Below are 21,296 nucleotides of genomic sequence, written 5' to 3' on the forward strand. Positions count from 1 at the left end.
GAAATCACTACCGTCTTCCAGAAGAAACCTTGCAGCTTGCAAAAATTAGCAAAGTTCTTTTGGCAATGGAGCAAGGACAGTTAGGCACATATAAAGGGAAGAGCCTTGATGAAATTCATCTTGATGTGAATCGTGAGACTTGTTGTTTTATTTCTAAATGACTGTCAGTTCTAATCTGTCTATATAGTTGTTGATCTTAAAGTCGTACAATTAGCAAGTCAGAGTAATTAGCTTGTCATGATACCACAAAAGTAGTGTTCAGTTAGTAAGTTTTAGGTTCTAATTAATTTAATCAATTTCCTGTTTAGAAACTGTCGATGGGTGTTCACAGGAGGGCATGCAAGGTATGTGTACATAACATACGTAACGTATACGTGTGTATATATAAATGCATACATAAAGTTTTGATCAAAATAAAAAATTGTAGACCATGTTGGACATCAAGAGATGTTTATTATTTTCTTTACCAAGGTGAAGAAATGTCAGAAGCAGAAGAGTTGGATGAGGACATTGTGACATCCCTGCAAGAAGGTATTTCCACAGTCAAATTCAAAAGTAAATCTGCACAATATGAGTTCCTCTGTAATTATATTTTGTTTGATGGAAAATACGTTGTGTCACACTTGTATTTACTAATATACTAACACAATGATTCTCTATTTTTTGTTCCGTACCTAGGTGCACACACTTCAGATGTACGGGACTCAGAAGATGAGCTCATAGGGACATCCCTTCAAGAATGTTCATCCACATCAGGCAGAAAAGATGTGAGGAAGACACCCAAAAAAAGAGGTGAGCTTACAAGTTTTTCTATTTGGTTCAGCACCCTTTAATTTTCAATGTTCTCTACACCATTTTTTGATATTAAAGTACATCTTCACAGAAATTTGGAGAGCAGTAAACTAATCTGCTGCTCTCCGAATGTTCTATGATAGGGGGCAGGAGTTCTGAAACGTGTCATATGTTTTTTCTCTTTACCATAGTAAAACAGACTGTCATAAGAAGCTGGAGACCAGAAGAGTGTGCTGCAGTGGAAAAACATTTAAGAAAATTCATTGTGATGCACCAAGTACCTGGTAAGAGAGACTGTCAGGACTGCATTGCTGCAGAACCTCAAGTTCTAGGAACCTGAGACTGGAAAGCAGTTAAGTTCTTCATTAAAAACCGAATTACAGCTTTGAAAACGGAAATATCAGTGAAATAACTTTACTAAACAGAGACTAAACACAAGGCTGGTCCTTTTTTCTTCTTTTATTTCTTGATGCATTAGGAGATGTGTCAGGAATATATATATATATATTTTTTACTTTTGTCTGACTGTTACTTTGGACATCAGAGAATATAAAATCAGACTATGGCGAAACAGTGGTTTTGTTAGTGTTGTGGGTTCTCTTAAACATGTCTTATGTTGTCTAGCTGTATAAGCATGAATGGCCTCATAGAAGGCCCCAGTTCATGCATGTTTATGCAAAGAAAATTTTAAAAAACTTGTAGGTTCTGTTTTTTACCTGTTGGTACAAAAGTAAAAAAAAAAAACTATCTACGGGCAAATATAATGTGTAACAGTTTTTTTTTCTTTTATTTGGTTTTTATTTTTTCAGCACTCTTTGGAATATTTGAAGACAGACTAAACCTTTGTTTTAAAATGCAATGTGCACTATATTTTGTTTGCAATATTTGCTTCCCATTACTTTTGCATAAATGAACATTACAAGTCTGACCATAACTTTGTTTTACTAACTTTAAAATTATAAATATACATAAAAGAATTGTCCAAAAAGGGATTAGGTTGTTCCACTATTCTGAAAAAAATTTCTAAATGGTTGAAAATGTTCTAATATGCTATCAAATAGTTATTTTCACAGGTAAATGTTCTAAAGGTATATATATCTTGGCAAAGAGTTTATGGAAGTTTTTATTCTCTTTCTTTTTTTAAACATTCTTTGAAATAATTAACGAGCTGAAAAGCTTAAATGTTTTAAATTGCAATTTAAACTGAATTATGTTTGCATTTTGTGTCAATTACCTGTGCATAAATAAATACAGTTTCGACAGAGTCGATTTTTATGAAGCATTTTGTCCCATGTAAAATTACTACATTTCCTAAAAGATGAATGAATTGGTTGGAAACTTTTTTTCCTGGGTTGTAGTTTTTATAAGTTAAAAGGCAAAACACTAACTCTAATGTCCCCTGCTAAGAATCTGGAAATATTGTTATGTGTGTGAACACGGACCTCACATGACTGATTGTTGGAGACAGACCCTTCCTTCCTTCCTTCCTTCCTTCCTTCCTTCCTTCCTTCCTTCCTTCCTTCCTTCCTTCCTTCCTTCCTTCCTTCCTTCCTTCCTTCCTTCCTTCCTTCCTTCCTTCCTTCCTTCCTTCCTTCCTTCCTTCCTTCCTTCCTTCCAGCCCTTAATTGGTGAATGTTAGACACAGACCTCACAACTGACAGAAAAACTTACCATAAAGTTTTATCTTTTTATTTATCCTCATCTAAAGTCCTCTTAATGATCAGGATTTTTTTTTAGTCTTGTCTGATTTTTTTCCGTAGCTGTAAACTCAATACCTAGGTTGGATCCCATAACTTGGTAAAAAACCTTTGGGCCCTGCGACGTAGGTTAACAAGATAGTGTGTGTGTGTGTGTGTGTGTGAGTTTGTAATTACTACTTAGTGAGGACCGATGCAAGATTTTAACCAACAGAGTGAGGTCTTTTTTGGGAAGTGAGGACCTTTTGTGTCCTCACTTTGTTTTCTTTCCAATCACCCCCTGAGGTTTTCTAGATGTTTTACTCTGTTTTTCTCAGAAGTACTCACTTTTGGACGAATATGAGTTTGGGCCCCTGAAAACAACCCGGCCATTTCACACACTTTTTGCTCTCTAGTCCCCCTGTGGTAATTTCTTGGTACTGCACCTACATTATCCCAAAACAGCCATTATGTAATCCTGTGCTGAGAGGTATAAATAGAAATGGAAACACTTTTAAACAAGACATTTATAATTCTTAACTTTTATTTATCTATTAATTATTTATCTATACATTCTATATTCATTCTTTGAGACTCTTGACGAGGCAATTGAATTATTTTACTGAGAGTTATATAAAGGTTTTACAAAGTTAATTAATTTAATTAGAGCAATTTTAATTTATGCTTATAAATGTATAACAATATTTTTAACAGAATATTAATCAATTAAATATACAAATATACAGTTCTGAGAGCCAGACTGAAACCGGATTGGCTTCTAGCATAAGGACATCTAATGAAAGCAAAGACAACAGTGTTTGACACATGATGTTGGTAATAGTTAGGCTGAGTCTGGCTCATGTACACATCAAGCAAAATATAATCATTTAACTGCACTTAATTTGTCATCTTTGAACTGTAAAGAATATGAGTCTTACATTTGAATACATTTTACCCATATTTAAGCATTTTAACTATCTTTCATGTACCTTTTATTCATATGAATATATCATGTTTATACCCATATGAACTCTTTTTTTCACAAAATTATTTATATTCTAATTTCTGAATGAAGACATTCATTTAGCCAGGCCTACACACAGATTTGCACATGTTTATATGGGATTCTACCATTACAAATATTTAATTCAATGTTTAAACTTAAGCTCTGCAGTAAAAAGGAAGACAGGGACGTTTCACTGTAGGATTTAACATGGAAGGGTGTGTGTGTGTGTGTGTGCGTGTGTGTGTGTGTGTGTGTGTGTGTGTGTGTGTGTGTGTGTGTGTGTGTGTGTGTGTGTGTGTGTGTGTGTGTTTTTTAAGAGGGTTGTGTGTTATAATCTCCATCACAAGGGCCAAGGCATCATAAACGCTGCTCGCAGCTTTAATTAGGGCCCGAGCACTTACAGTGCGAAGGCCCTATTGTATCCGTAGGAATTTTTGTCGTTATTTTTATTTTCCTTCTGACGAAAAGAGGGCCTTTTTTTCCCCTAAACGTGCCCCAAAAGTCACCAAATTTTGCACCAAGCCAGGCCTGGTGAAAAATGTTATATTTAATGGTTTGCATTAATGGGCGTGGCAAAATGGCTCAACAGCACCCCCTAGAAAACTTTGTGCCGCAAGCCCCACAATACGGTTTGACGTACATGCACGAAAATCGGTAAACACCTGTATCATGTCGCAACTTAAAGAAAAGTCTCTTGGCACCATGGCCGAAACCCAACAGGAAGTCGGCCATTTTTAACATTTTGAATTAATCGTGTAATTTTGGCGCAATTTATACCATTTCTTCGGCAGTTAATACGGCCCGAACCGTAACATGCACCCAGGTGTGTTATACATCAAAGTGTTCGTCTCCTGACTTCCGGTAAGATGGCGCTGTGAGAACACCGCAAGTCCGCTGCTCCGAGATACTTTAGTTTTTTTTTTGCCTCTTAATACCCTTTTCCACCGATAAAGTCGCTGCTGATGCCCGCTCAAGGTACAACTTGTACAGTGGACCTTCAACAACGAGGATGCCGCCGAAACAAAACCCTTGTAAGACCGAGTCAACCGCGTGTTAGCACTGCTAGCACCGCTAGCACCGAAGCAATGCTGAAACCCTCCAATATTAAAAGCCTCCTGGACGAGATACGATCCGAAATCTGCGCGTCACGGAGCGAGATACTGTCCGAGCTTAAAACGCTTCAGTCAACATTACAAGCACACGAGGTGAAGTTGCAAGAGGTCGGTGATTCACTTACCGATGTGGACGCACGTGTCGGTGCTCTGGAGGCCTTGTGCGCTGATCTGGTGCAGGAAAACGCTAAGATGAAGCTGAAGCTGGAGGATCTTAAAAACCGCTCCAGACGGAAGAACATCAGGGTGATAGGAGTCCCCGAGCGAGAAGAAGGACCCCGTCCCGCTGCGTTCATGGAGGCGTTCCTGCTCGAGGTTTTAGGGAAGGAGAGCTTCGCCAGAGCCCCGGTCGTAGACAAGGCGCACCGATCGCTAGCTCCGCCGCTGAGGCAGAACCAGCCGCCGCAACCCTTCATCGGAATTCACCACTTCCAGACGAAGGAACGTATTCTACGCTTGTCGAGGGAAAAGGGCCAACTGTTCTTCAGAGGAGCGAGAGTGCATTTCTATCATGATTTCACCGTGGAATTGGCCAAGAAACGGGCCGCTTTTATCCCGGTCAAAGGCAGGCTGCGCGAGGCTGGGCTGGAATATGCTCTGCTACACCCAGCTCGGCTCTGCGTCGTTTATGGTGGGAAGAAGCATTTCTTTGATTCGCCTCCGGAGGTCACCACCTTCCTGCAGCAAAAGACCCCGCAGCCGCCAGGTGACTGAGGATGTTACACTGGGACTGCCCCGCTGTTTTCCGGTACTGTAATTAGGCTTCCGGCTGTTAAGTTACTGGGAGTTGATAGTTAGCTAACGTTAGCTATTAGCTTCTGGTAGCCGCTCCTCATTTGTACCATTCAATCATTGATCAATGATCAGGCCCCCTCCCCCCCCTTTTTTTTTTTTTTTTGCTGCATCAGCTCAATGCTTTCACCAGCTTCAAAGGGTTATATTGGTTGTATGCTACCACCTATCTCATAAGGAGACTTTTGAGTTTATTTCTATTTGATTTTAAGATCTTAATACTCCTTTTTGCTAATGCTTACGGTCACTTCATGTCCGAGTGGTCTTTTGATACCTTTTCCTTACTTTGTGTATACGGCGCTTACCCTATGTTTTTTCTCTGCACTGTTATTTATAGATAACTCGGAGCAGAAGAGTTAGGTCACGTTAACTAGTGACAGTTTAGTCGTAGGTAAGTTAACAGACAAACAGTTCACGTTAAAGTTAGGCATCTCACTGGGGAGATGTTGTGGGTGGGTCGCTGGGTAGGGGCATGTTTTGCTGTACCGTTTGTGTTCATTTTATTTATTCATTTATTTATTTACCCCTCCCCTTCTCTTTCCTCCCCCATTTTCTCTCTTTACCCCCTTCTCATCCCCCTCCTCTTTCCAGCCCTTCCTGCCAAGACTCAATTTCACATCCAAACTGGCCCTTACAAACGTAATCTTATCTTGCACTATTTTTACCATAACACTTTTGCCTAAATGAGTGTTGCAAAGTTCTCTCACATCTCTCACTTTTGAAGGTCGGTATAGCCTTCCTTCAGGAGATCCATCTTTGTAATTCTGATATCCCTAGTATTCGACGCAGCTGGGTTGGCCAAGTATACCATTCACAGTTTAACATTAAGAGTCGTGGATCTGCCAATCTTGATACACAAAAACATCCCGTTTGTTGTCGAAAAGGTTGAGTCTGATGGTAGAGGCCGCTTTGTTATTATATCGGGCGTCGCCCAAAATAATAACTCCGCCCAAGTCAGCGACAGTTATACAAGCGCTATGTGATCAATATGGCCTCTCTGACCCCTGGAGATTCCTATTCCCTTCAACCAAAGCCTTTTCTTTTTTCTCTCCGGTCCATCACTCCTTCAGCCGTATTGATTACTTTCTGTTGGATAATAATCTTCTCCCTTAATTAAAAATTGTTCGTACGATAGTATCGTCATATCAGATCATGCCCCAGTCGCTTTTGAATTGATTATACCACACCAACCTCCTTCTTTTTCGCCCTGGAGACTTAACCCTCTCTTACTTGCGGATGACAAATTCTCACAATTTCTGACCTCCGAAATCAAGGCCTAACTGGAATTTGACGATTCACCTGAAATCTCTAGATCAACCTTATGGGAGGCTCTCAAGGCATACATCCGAGGCCAGATCATTTCCTATTCTTCTAATAATAGGAAACATGAGGTCGCTAAACTTAAAGAGCTATTGCAGGTGATTCTTAGATTGGACGAACAATATGCTCGATCACCTGACCCCGAGTTGTATAAGGAGAGGCAGCACCTTCAGACGGAATATGATTTACTATCAACTTCCAAAGAGGAATGTTTGTTGCTAAAAAGTCGCCATAAATGTTATGAGTACGGAGAAAAGGCTAGCAAGCTCCTAGCCTCCCAGGGTCGTTCATTCACCTCATCTCGCTTGATTCCTCAAGTTAAATCTCCCACAGGCACTATGTTAACCAACCATAAAGACATAAATGAATGTTTCTCTAAATTCTACACAACCTTATACTCTTCAGAATGTCGGAATAATTCATCCCTAGTTGAATCATTTTTCGACGGCATACACTTACCATCGGTTGATGAATAACTAAATTCTACGCTTGATAATCCCCTGACTTTACCGGGAATTACTGGATCACGGCTATGCAAAGCAGTAAATCCCCAGGCCCGGACGGATTCTGTGTCGAATTCCTTAAAAAGTTTTCTACGCTACTATCTCCACTTCTTGCTATGTTAACTGAGTCCTTTGACTGTGGCCATCTTCCAACAACTTTGACCCAGGCTTCTATTTCCTTACTGGTCAAAAAAGATACCTCTGTGAATCTTATAGGCCCATTTCTCTCCTTAATGTAGATTTCAAGATCCTTGCCAACGCTCTAGCTCGCCTCTGTAATTTCCACCGATCAATCTGGCTTCATTCAAAAGCGCAACTCCTCTCATAATGTGCGACGACTTTTCAATGTTATTTATACACCTACCCGGTCTGACACTCAAGAAGCAATTGTTTCCTTAGATGCTGAAAAGGCTTTCGACCGGGTAGAGTGGGCGTATCTCTTCACTTCAATGCAGAAATTCGGTTTTTCCTCTAACTTTGTGTCCTGGCTGAGGCTGCTGTACTCATCTCCGACAGCCTCTGTCTGCTCTAATAATGTTCACTCTCCGTACTTTCAGCTACAGCGGGCACAAGGCAGGGCTGCCCGCTCTCGCCCCTTTTATTTGTAATCGCCATCAAGCCACTAGCTGCATCCCTACGTCAGTGTCCACACTTCACCGGTATCACTCGGGGCGACACAGAGCATAAGGTCTCATTGTATGCTGACGATTTACTTCTTTACATCTCCAATCCCACTCTGTCTGTTCCACATATCCTCTCTATTCTGCCGAATTTTGGTAAGCTCTCTGGTTACAAACTTAATTTCTCTAAAAGCGAATACTTCTCCATCAACACAACACAACACTCTGACAGCCTCTGACAGCCTCGATCCCATTTAAAGAAACACAAAATGGATTTAAATATTTGGGAATAATGGTCACACGATCTCTCAGCGCGCTCTTCAAACATAACTTTGGCCAGGTATTAGACCGATGTAAAGAAGATTTGACAAGGTGATTCGCTCTCCCCCTGTCTCTGGTAGGCAGGATTAATTTAATTAAGATGATTATCCTCCCCCGTTTTCTTTATTTATTCCTGAACGTTCCTATATTTATTAAGAAATCCTTTTTCATTAATCTGGACAAATTAATTCTAGGCTTTGTATGGGGCAATAAGGGTCATCGTATTAGGAAAGCTTTTCTACAGAGACCAAAGAAACTAGGAGGATTAGCCCTCCCAAACATACAGAAGATACTCTTCTGGACTGACCGTTCTGAAGCAGACGGAGCTTCTGTTTGGGTGCAGGGAGAGGAATCTTGTAGCGAGTTCTCTCTCAGCTCTATCGTTTGCTCATCCCTCCCCATCTGTGTGAAGGTCACGACCTCTAATCCCATTGTCTCTCATACCATAAAAATCTGGTCTCAATTTAGGAAGCATTTCGGTCTACAGGAAGCATCCATCTTATGTCCTATAGCCTTTAATATTGCCTTAATTCCTTCCAATACTGACACGCATTTGAACTATGGCATAGAAGTGGAATCAGATGCTTAAAAAAATTATTTTCTACCAACATTTTCCTTTCTTTTGTAGAACTTATACAGAGATTTAATCTTCTCGGAACTCACTTCTTTCGATATCTGCAGATAAGACACTTTGTACAGAAAAAATTTTGCTGTTTCCCAAATTTACCTCCAGGCTCTCCAGTTGACCAACTTCTAGATTTGAACCCCACTACCAAGGGCCTAATAACTTCCATCTATACAATGATTAGTTCTATTAACCCACAGATGCTGGACCACCTGAGGCGAGCCTGGGAACAGGACTTGGACATGCGATTCTCAGAGGTTGAGTGGGATGGAATGACTGATCATGTTCATACCTCCTCGCCCTGTGCTAGACATGGGCTTATTCAGTTTAAAGTCCTGCACCGACTCCACATTACCAACTCCAGGTTGGCAAAGATTTTCCCAAATGTTGATCCAGCTTGTAATAGATGCAAACACTCCCCATGCACTCTCGCTCACATGTTCTGGTTCTGTTCAGCTCTGGAAACATTTTGGAGGGAAATATTTAAGTCCTTGAGTGAGATTTCCGGTCTTTCTATTAACCCACTCATGGCTACAGTATATTCGGCGTGAGACCAGACGGGGCCGCTTTTAGTAATAGTATGCATGATTTTATTGCATTTACAACTCTACTTGCGAGTCGACTAATTATTCTTAAATGGAAGCACCAGTCCCCCCCCCACACATAGCAGATGGATTAAGGATGTTCTCTTATACATAAAATTAGAAAAGATCAAATTCACACTGAGAGGCTCCCTGGTGAAGTTTCGCAAAATATGGCTCCCCTTCTTAGTTTATTATGAAAGGCTAAAAGTTTTGAATTGGGATGAGCAATAATCTGAATTGGGTTTAGGATCCCCGCCCCCCCCACACCACCACCGCCCCTCTCTTTCACCCTTCCCCCTCTATCTCTTTATGTTCCCCTTTTAATTTGCAATTATTGTAACAATTTTTATTTCTTTTTTTGTAGTGCTATTGTTGTTTTGTTTTTGTTTATTTGGCCGGGATATTTGGCATTGCCTTGATCCGGATGGACAGGACTGTGATGGAAACTGAAACCTGGCCTGAAACCTTATTGGTGTTCTGGGATTTCTGCGCATTCCAGCGCCCGCCTGTCCCAGCTCTATGGGGCCTCACTCCCCCGTCTCAGAATGCCTTGGACTGCCATACCTAGCCCTGTTCACATGTCAGGCTACAATGTCAGGCTACAATCTGTGTAAAATCTGTTTTTGTATTACTGTACTGTGGGTTTTTTTTGTTGTTGTTTTTTTCGGCACATCTATATATAATTTTGTACAGCCATGCAATTGTGGGTGGGTTGGGGTTTAAAAGATAGCATATTGGATAGGGTTGATTTTAATTTTTGTTTTGTACCATTTTATTATCGCCAAAAAAAATACCAATATAAAAAGATTAAAAAAATAAATAAATAAATAAAAAATGCTGGACTTCCTGTTTGAGTTCGAGCTAGGTCGGTCCTTTTTCCAGACTTCTGCAGAGCTTAAGGACTCGCTGCTGGTTTGAATCAGGTGTGGTGGCGCAGAGAAACATCTAGAACATGAAGTACTGCATCCCTCAAAGACCTGGACCAGGGAACATCCATCTACAATAACAATGGGGACGTTATATTTATTTGAAATACTTCTACAAACACAGGATGGAAATAAAGCATCTTCTCACATATAAAACTGTTAAGGGCATAGCTCTGACCCGTCTGAAAGACCTCATCGTTCCACATCTTCTGGGTCCACGCAGCAGATGTGCAGACGTTCCAAAGGTCGTAGAGGACGTAGAACCTTCAGTAATCCCTGGTGGAACCAACCAGCTGGTGTTCAGGACCCCTCGCTACCTTCAACACTCGCTTCAGAACTTTCCTTTTAGACAAAACTCATCGTTGCAGATTCAGGTACCCTGATAAATGGAATTACATCTGTTATGTAGGACTTTATTTAAATGAGGACTTGGCAATATGTCTCCAATTAGTGAATTATGTTTTGGATGCAAAAGGGTAAAAACGTACAAGTTTCAGAGCAGCAGAGACCCAGAGAGTCTCCAGAACAGCAGTTTTACAGAACACAGCTGGTTTCAGACAAAATAACCTGCAGTTCTCAGAACAACATGTTTGTGGAAGACGACTAAACCCACACTAATCAGACACGGTACCGGTCTGATGAACTACATGAGAAGTTCTTCACAGATCAGATGTTTAATGAATCTAATCTCACAACATAAGACTCAAACTCAGCAGAAGCAGGAGGAAATGAGAGGACTGACCCGAGTGGACTCGTGATGACCACACAGAGGGATTGGAAAGCATTTTCAGACGTTTTTAATGCTCATATTGTCTTTCAATTCCCTCTGGATTACCCTCTGGTAATTTTTCGCTGAAATTCAACCACTTGTTCCTCTTTTCTTCTGTATTGTGTCACAAGTTTTTTTTAACAGACATTCTTCACTTCCTCCGCTTTCTGTCTCAAACTCTGTCTAGCCTCTCATTTCCTCCTGCTTCTGCTGAGTTTGTCTTGTGTTATGAAATAAGATTCATTAAACATCTGTCTTTGAGGAACTAGTCCCTGAATTCATCCCGTCCCTCAGACGTTCTTCTAGAACTTCTTATTAAAGATAGATAGATATACTTTATTTATCCCAAGCTGGGAAATTGTGGTGTAGCGACAGCATTACACACAGTAACAGTGGATAACATATAGGATAAGAATAGGTAACTATAAGAACAGACTGTACAAAATGTACAAAATAAAATATCAATATATAATAAAATAAAGTAGCAAACATCTATCAAGAACTTTTCTGGTAAGTTTCCTGTGACATCAAGATATCTACCTACTGGATAGCAGCATCTCAGATTCAGCTGTTTCCTACAACAGTGTTGTGGTTAAGTCATGGATTGGAAATAAAAACATCAAAGATCAGAGAACTCGTAAAGAAGGAAGATGTTTTAAAGAATTTGGGAAATAAAACCACATTTCTGCCTGATGGAGCAGATATTTATTCTACTAGCAGCTGGAGAGCAGATCTGTAAAGTCCAGCATCTGCTACACATGTGATGATATTGAGTTTATATCTTTTAGTTTAGTTTAGAGGTAATTATGCAACATGATTAAAAATGTGGGTTGATTTATGTGTTTTGCAGTTTATTATGTTGCTTGAATACAGAATAAAAATAAAAAATATAACAGCAAGCTTTACTTTATCAAAAAAAGTATACCTATTATTACATTATAAAAACTATTACAGCACTTCATTACAATATTATACCTGAGGATTATAAATATTATACCTGAGCATATAATTAATTAAAAGTCCTTTAGAAGGAGTTTTAACTGATAGAGTATCACAATTTAGGTTTTTAGGTGTTACTATAGATGAGAAATTGATATGGAAAGGTCATATAGCAATGTATTCCCTATTATGTATCCTTGTTTTCTTTTCATGTTTATAATTAGAGTTTTCCTATGTTTGTACATTTAATTTTCTGTTTACACTAGATGACGGGAGTGGAACTTTGTACAAGCCCTCTGAGCTTCGTTCTCTCCTTGCACTATTTTTTAAATTGTGATAAATAAATAAATAAATACAAATACAAAATATAGCTCATTTAAAATCAAAAGTGTGCAAAGATATTTTTGTTTTGAATAAGGCTAAGTTTGTGTTAAATCATACAGTAATGAGAATTCTATATTGTTCATTAATTTTGCCTTATTTAACTTATTGTGTTGCAATCTGGGGCAACACATATCCAACCAATATGAATCCTTTATTTTTATTACAGAAAAGTCTTTGAGTTATTTACAATACACATTACAGAGAAAACACCAACAGATTATTTATTGAATCAAGATTAACTGAAACTAGATGATTTGGTTAAGTCACAGACACTCACAATCATGTACAGCTAAATGTAAAGCATTACCAGAAAACGTACAATACATGTTTACTTTCAGTTCAAATAATGAAGATAGTCGTAGAAAATTTAATTTTAAACATCTATTTGCCTGAACAACTTTATAGCAGATGGGTGTTTCTGTTGTTGGAATTAAGTTATGGAATTCATTACATTAAGATTTAAAGGGCTGTATAAACATATTTCAGTTTAAAAAGAAATTGAAAGAGAAAAAAATAGCAATGTATGAATGAAATAGTCAAAATGTATAATATATGTGTATGGAGACAGACAATCTATCTTTGATTTTTTTGTTTTTCTTTCTTTGTGATGTTAACTGAGTAATTGTGCAGACCATCTGTTATTATTGTTCATTTTGTTTTGAGGGAGGGGCAGGTAAAATAAGATTTTCTTCTTCCTGCTCCTTTCTGGTTATGGAATAAGCTTTTGATTGTGTTGTCATTCTACTTGTTTGTTTCTTTTGTTTGCATATTTCCATGATCGGTATAAATAAAAATGAAATTAAATATATATACACACATATATGCACACACATATGTATATTTACACACACACACACACACACACACACACACACACACACACACACACACACACACACACACACACACATATATATATATATATATATATATATATATATATATATATATATATATATATATATATATATATATATATATATATATACAGACAATTGCACTTATAGAGGGATTTTCATCTCTGTCGGACTATTCTATTAATTGTTCTAAATCCACTGTTTTGTGTGTTAACTGCAATTTAAGGAATATAGCCAATACTAAATTACAAACAGGGAACATTAGATATTTAGGTATAAATATTTCCCCTAGGTTGTCAGAGTTAATAAAATTAAATTATGTTCAGCTTTTAAAGAAAATAGAAGATAATCTTTCCAGATGGAATTCTCTTTCCATTTCACTCATGGGAAGAATTGCCACCATTAAAATGATGGTTTTACCAAAAGTAAATTATTTTTTCTCAATGATACCATCCAAACCCCCTTTTTCCTGGTTTAAATCATTGGACTCATATGTATCAAAATATTTGTGGAAGAATAAAACTCGACATATTAGTTTAAAGACATTGCAAAAATGCAAGGAATGTGGATGTTTAGAGTTACCTAATTTCCAGTATTACTTCATAGCCAATAAATTACAGTATATTGTAAAATGGTCAAAAGATCATTCTTTAGATAGTCAATGGCTGGACTCAGAGCAAGTGTTTGGCAACGAGCTCGTAATTTCGGACTTACCATTCATCAGTCAAAGCATTAAACATCATAAATGTTTCAAAAGTATTACAGTTTTTTACGATTGAATAAACACTAAAATCTAAAGTTTTGCCCAATTATCAAAACCTTACACTCAGGGAGCAAAACTCGGCCCCAGATTTGCATCACTGTAAGCACAATGAGTCCATTCACACTTTGTGCAAAACAATACACACAGTGATTTGAAACACACACGTCTATGCATTAGACACAGAAGTATATCAAGATGTCACTTCCTTGCACTTCTAAAGCACTGGCTGTCAAATTATCACACCTATGAGCCAGTCTATTGAACACTGCCATCAGGTGTGCAAACACAAGATTGCTTAATTGTAGACACACCAATCAGGTTTAAGCACTATAAAATGGAAAAAATGTAAGGAAGAGGAAAAGGAAGAGTGAGGATGAGAGGGAGAATCGGAGAAGGAGGAGAAGGAGGCAGAGGCCGAGGTAGAGGTAGAGGAAGAGGTAGAGGAAGGGGAAGAGGAAGACTTCAAGCAGGAAGAGGTGAAGCTGAAAGGAGAAGAGGTCCAACTTTAAGCAATGAAATTCGCGCAACTCTTGTGGACCATGTTGTGAACCATGGATTGACGCTGAGATTTGGCTGGACTGAGAGTCCAGCCAAATCTCAGCAGATTCACCGTGGCATCTGTCATAAGGGCATTCAGACTGGAAAACAGGTAAAAAAGTAACCTGTTTACAGCTTCTTACTGTATGCACCCCATATCAGCACTTTTGATACCCCTTCCTGTGACATTTTACAGTAGGTTACATGCATTTTTCAGGCAGGCGGAAGGGAGCTACGCCGTAGCCTACGGCGTACCCTACGGCGTACCCTACGGCGTAGCTGTGGCTACATGTGTGTGTGTGTGCTCCTGCCGCGTCCCCGGCTGACGCAGCGCTGCGCCAGCCACTGCGGTGCCGTGCACTGGCGCTCTCCGCTCTCGCCGTGATGGAGACGCCTACATCCCCACGGACCCCATACAGCTTCCGAGCCGGAGCTGCGGTGGCTCCTCGGGTCCCCGCGGGCTGCTGCTGCAGCAGCCTGGACCGACGCTCTGCTCCCCGCTCTCACACAGCGGGACCGAGCCGCTCTGGAAATAACTATTGGGCTCCGTGGCCTCTCTGAGGGAGAGGGGTTACACTGGGACACTGTGAGCCCAGGAGGACCTGTGGGAAGTGGACACGGGGGGCTGGAAGCGAGTGCGCGCATGGGACAGGGCGAGGGGGCATGGTTTAAAATGAAGGCATCTGATTGGTTCTTTCCCTTCCTGGACCTGGACCAATCTGTATCATTCGGACCGAATGGGCGGGGCTTAGAGGTGCCTCTTTCAAAATTCTTGCTAGCTCTAGGAAGTTGCATAGAATAACTTTAAGGCCATAATAAATAATACGTATAAAATTAAACAATTAGAATTATGTCTTCCCGCCAGGATAATAGATTTACTGAACCTAAGTACTTTAAAGTTGTTATCAAAACTCAAAACAGGTTAGTGTCTAAATTAGATAATTCAGTCTCTCTCCCGATCTCAAAGTGGGAGGCGGATCTCTCTCTTAACACCGACCAGATTTCTTGGTCGAAAATATGTTTAAATATTTTTACTATGACTAAGAACCCAAATTTACAACTTATACAGTACAACGTTCTTCATAGAATACACTATACTGGACAAAGGATGTTCCAGATGGGCTTTGTCACCTCTAATATCTGTTCACAGTGCACAGAGAACACCCCAGATAATTATATGCATGCTCTATGGTTTTGTACACCGGTACAGAGTTTCTGGACGGAGATTTGTGAGGATTTATCCACATGGATCAACAACAGAATCCCAGTGTGCCCCACGGTATGTATATTAGGTCACCTGGGAGACATTCAAATGGAACCTAACTGGACACACCGGGTTCTCACTGCCTTATGTATCGCAAAGAAAACCATTCTAGTGAATTGGAAACAAAAATCCAGTTTATGTATCAACCATTTTAGGAATCCTTTATCAGATCAAATTAGTAGTGAGATAATGTCTGCCTCCACTGAACAACATTCGGCTGAATTGCACTCTCTCTGGTCCCCGATTATTGGCTTCATTACCTAGTGGGGGCGGGGGGGTGTTGATCCCGTAGCCCTTGGGGTTGGGGGTCGGCTTAGGGGTCTGGGTCGCGGGCCGCTGGTGGCCCCTGGTGGGCCTATGGGGGGGTTACCTCATGGCAGTGGGGGGGGGGGCTCTGGCGTCTCCGGTTTTGCTGAGGGGGGCTGGGCCGTGGGCGTGTGGGTCCCGCTCGGAGGGCCCGGCCCTGCCTGGGTGGGGGGTGGCTGTCTGCACTGGGGGGGCATTGCTGCCTTGGTCCTCCGTCGCTGGGCGGGGGCCGTGTGCCCCTGCGTCTCTGGGGATTCCGTGACCTTTGGGGTGTCAGCCGGGGTGGCCCCGGTGGGGGTGGGGCCGGGTCCGGGGGTCGGGCCTCCCCTGGCCGGGGGGTGCACGGGCGGGTGTGGCGGCGGGGTGGCACCATTCCCAGGTGTCTATGTCTTATGTTGTCAGTATGAATGGGGGGATGTTGGAACGGTTCCTGGGGCCCCTGGGCCCTCTGGGGGCTCCGGCGGCGCCGGTGGCGCCCGTGGAGGTACGGTGGGGCCCTGGCCCCCGTCAACTGGATGGCCGGTGGGGGAGCGTGGGCATCCTTCCAGGGCCGGCTCTGCTGGTCCTCCCTCCTGGCTTGGGCCTCCGCTCCCCCTCCTTCCCCCCCTACACGATTCATACGCACATAGGCGAAGGGGCGGGGGGTCCGTGGCGTGGGGGACATTGTCCCGCGTGGCCCGGCACTCCCCGCCTCACGGTTTTAACAGCAAAATAGACACTGCACATTCAACACTTCATAAATAAATTTGACAAGAGGACATTTAGTTTGGGAGGGGGGGGTCGGTGTCAAATCGATACTTGGCCCTCCCCCCTCCCTGTTTTTATGGCATTAATCACATGCACTCAACACCAGGGTTAGGAGGGGGCCCACATCACCCTCACCGGCCTGGGATAGGTGGGTCAGGATACCCGGGCCTGGCGGGGCTCACCGTGCAGCCTGGGGTGCCTTCTGGCGGTGCTGGACCCCCCCGGGAAGGGGGAAACGGTGCGTGATTGTACGTCTGTGTCAGTGAGAATGCGGTATGGAAGGGTCCTGCCATGGAGGATTTGGGCCTCCATTGGCAGGACAAAAAAATGTAATAATTTATTGATATTATTACTATACAAAGATGGTTATTATTATTATTATTATTATTATTATTATTATTATTGTTTATAGTATATCATATTATTATTAGTATAGGTATCGGATAGGTGAATGGATGAATGAATGGGATGCCTGTGTCTGGGGCCCTCCGTTGTCGGGCCCGCGCGGGTGTCGCCCTGTTGGGGGGTTCCCTCTCTCCGGGCCCGTCTCCTGTCCCACACACACACACACACACACACACACACACACACACACACACACACACACACACACACACACACACACATACACACACACACATAGACATACACACACACACACACACACAAACACACACACACACACACACACACACACACACACACACACACACACACACACACACACACACACACACACACACACACACACACACACACACTCATACCCAAACACACACATACACATAGCCACATAGACATATGGTAGAGCAGAAAACTGTTTTAATTGCGTTTAAAGAAACTGCTTCCAAATCACATTCAGGACCTGTTTCAGATAAAAGAAACCCGTTATGATCTGAGGGGGAAACTCATGTTTGAGATGACAGCAAGAACCAATATTAAAAAGAGATGTACATCGATTAAGGCTAGAGAAATTTGGAATAGTTGTAATAACAACCTAAAAATGTGTAGTTCTATCTTCACGTTTAAGGAAATGTTTAAAGAAAATACTGTAAATAAATATAAAACACTATGAATATAGAGTATACTATCGGGAATATTCTAGAACGTGAAACGTCAATTTTGTGTTTTGTCTTACTTATTTTTTTTTTTTTTTTATGTATTGTTTGTTTCAACGGAGTAATGCTGATGTCATATATTTAAGCTGATCATAAGAAAAAAGGGTAGGCACTATGAGCTACGGCTTCAGCCTACACCTTTTCGGCAAAGGAAGTGTTTTTTTCTTTTTTTTACCTTTTCATTGTTTTGTAAAAATTGTGTACAAGCCGAAATAAAGATTTATAACTAACATATACACACCCACGCATACATACACATATATACATAGTCATACATTCATGCATGCACACATACACACACATAGCCACACATATGCATACACACACACACAGACAAATTTAGCCACACATACATATACACACTCATACACACACACACACACACACACACACACACACACACACACACACACACACACACACACACACACACACACACACACACACACATATAGCCACTCCGTCACATACATACACACACACATACACAGCCACACAAACATATATATACACACACACAACACACACACACACACACAGCCACAAAGACATGTACACACACGCTCGCACGCACACACACGCACGCAGGCACACACACACACACGCATGATCATATACATACACGCATACACACACACACACACACATAGACATACACACTGGCTTGTTCACCTGCATGCTTGCTCTGTAGTTTTTGGGGTTAGTTAGCGGTAGCTTAGCTCAGACTGTGATCGGATCTCAAGATTTGGGTCGATTGCTTTTGGTCGGCTCCGTGTCGGTTTTGTCGGTTTTGTGTTTTGTTTGTGGTTTTTGTTGCAGATTTCCAGTGCTTGACGTGAAGCCTCCGTGTGTTCTTGCTTCCTGGATTGGCAGTGGATGTCACCACCCCCCACCCCCACAAAAAAATAAAATAATTCACTGGGTTTGTATGTGTATATTTATGTGTGTGTATGCATACGTATGCGTATATATATGTATATATATTAAATATAGTAATAATGCTCATCTATATGTATGAGGGGCCGTACAAGCCATAATTGATTCTGACCCTCTCACACACATACATTCTCCTTTCACATACATATATTTTCACTCTCACACACACACATTCTCCTTTCACATTCATATATTTTCACTCTCACACAAATACATTCTCCTTTCACATACATATATTTTCACTCTCACACACACATACATTCTCCTTTCACATTCATATATTTTCACTCTCACACACATACATTCTCCTTTCACATTCATATATTTTCACTCTCACACACATACATTCTCCTTTCACATACATATATTTTCACTCTCACACACATACATTCTCCTTTCACTCTCTCACACATATATTCTCCTTTCACATACATATATTTTCACTGTCACACACATACATTCTCCTTTCACTATCAAACACATATAGTCTCCTTTCACATACATATATATTCACTCTCACACACATACATTCTCCTTTCACTCTCACACACATATATTCTCCTTTCACATACGTATATACTATTCACACATATACTTTACTTTTCAACACATACATCTATTTTCACTCTCACATATATTTACACCCTAACCCTGATACAGGAAGCTCCTCCTTAAGCAGGAAGTCACTCTTATTCCAGGAAATACGCGCAAGACTTGCTCATCTTATCCTAACCTGATGCTAAAGAGAGAAGAGTGTGAGAATGTATGTGTGTGAGAGGGTCAGAATGAATTATGGCTTGTACGGCCCCTCATATATATGCCTTTGGTTTTTACCGTCATGGTATCAATCATTAATATGTGTGCAGACAAAAAAAAATAAAAATCGACGCGTACCCTATGCCGTAGGCTCTGCGTTGGTGTAACGCAAAACCATAAATCAGGCTTTAGCAATTTCTGCCATTCTGTGTGGCGATAAATGAAAAAAGATAGACAACGTCGTGATTGGACAAGGAATTGGCTGGGCAGACGTGAGAAATGCAGTCTTTTTTTCTGCTATTAAAACATGATTTGTAATGTGAATTTGCAACACTTTAAACCTGGGTTTGTCAATCGGTGGTCCGCGGCCCTCTGGTGGTCCGTGGCGGTATTGCAGGTGGTCCGTGAAATTGTAAATGGAAAACAATAATTTAAAAATATATATATTTATTTAGACTCAATTTATTTTCCATTTACTATTAATTTTTGTGAATAATTTACCCATCCAAATGATGTCAAATGAGTGATAGTGAACTTTGTAATATTATAAGCCCTCTTGGCTTCCTTTTGTTCATTTTTCATTGACTGTTTTTTATAGTAAAAGGTGCAAATAAAAATATACACTGATGTTAATAAATAGCCTACATATTTAAAATCAAGGTGCAAAATAAAACAAGTTGCTTCTTGGTTATAATGGTGGTCCCTGGGACAAAACCAGTTGAAAACCTCTGCTTAAAACTACAAATAATAGTTTTTGACGTGACATCAGTGATTGTGCATGCTCTCTGCGAAAGGATGAGTCCAATCGGGTCGTGGCTGCTTCAACTGTGCGATTCCTGCACGAGGAGCGAAGGATTTTCTTGCGAGCACACGATTCGTGATCGGGAATTCGTCGTGAGGTGTTACTCTCTCGTCATTACCCCACGTTTACTGCACGAGGCACGACCAACGATTGGGTCGAAATCTTGCCCGATCCAAAAAATAGTCGCACAACAGGAAAATTGGTTCAAAACGAGCCGGCAATGGCACAGTGTCTGCCCGGCTTTAAACAGAACCGCAGCCAGTACTCGAGTTGTAAAAAAGAATCAGGGGGGATGGTGGATTTTATCATATGGGGACAGATAATTTGTGCTGATTAAAAATAATATAATATATTACAAATAATAGCAATGACCAAAACAGCTGCAAAAATCTGCCAGTGGAACAAGATTTTTTTTGCTTTTAATGAGAAGATAAATCTTGTTTAATTTTTTTTTTTTTTACATTTATCGTATTTTGAATATTCTCTTTTTGGGGGGACCTGGAGGGAGGGGCGTTGGCCAGGAGTGCGAGGGCCCGATCAACGCTGCTTGCAGCTTTAATTTGTTAATTAAAATTTTGTGATTTATTGTGTCAAATGCTTTCTTTAAACCAATGGATACCCCGACCTAAAATTTATTTTTGTCTGTGGCGTTGATGTGATTTCTTCTATTAGTTCAATTAATGCTAATGATGTTGATATGTTCTTCCGGAATCCATATTGATTGTCTGAAAGTAATTAATGTTTTTCTATGAAATTGTCTAACCTACTGCAAAACATTTTTTCAAGAATTTTCGAAAACTGTGCGATAATGGATACAGGCCTGCAGATGGTGAAGAGATGT

The 21,296-nt window shown here is 40.7% G+C and overlaps 1 protein-coding gene across 1 annotated transcript in view; it reads left to right on the forward strand.

Annotated features, from left to right (window-relative positions):
- The first annotated feature begins 4,559 nt into the window (after window positions 1-4,559).
- The window catches only part of LOC133450831 (uncharacterized), a 36,686-nt gene continuing 19,949 nt past the window's right edge, over window positions 4,560-21,296 (forward strand). The window contains exon 1 of the mRNA XM_061729736.1: window positions 4,560-5,292. Coding sequence (XP_061585720.1) covers window positions 4,560-5,292 — 733 coding nt within the window. The remainder of the gene's footprint in view (window positions 5,293-21,296) is intronic.

This window comes from Cololabis saira, chromosome 9 (genome assembly GCF_033807715.1).
Source record: "Cololabis saira isolate AMF1-May2022 chromosome 9, fColSai1.1, whole genome shotgun sequence".
Classification (NCBI taxonomy): Eukaryota; Metazoa; Chordata; class Actinopteri; order Beloniformes; family Belonidae; genus Cololabis; species Cololabis saira.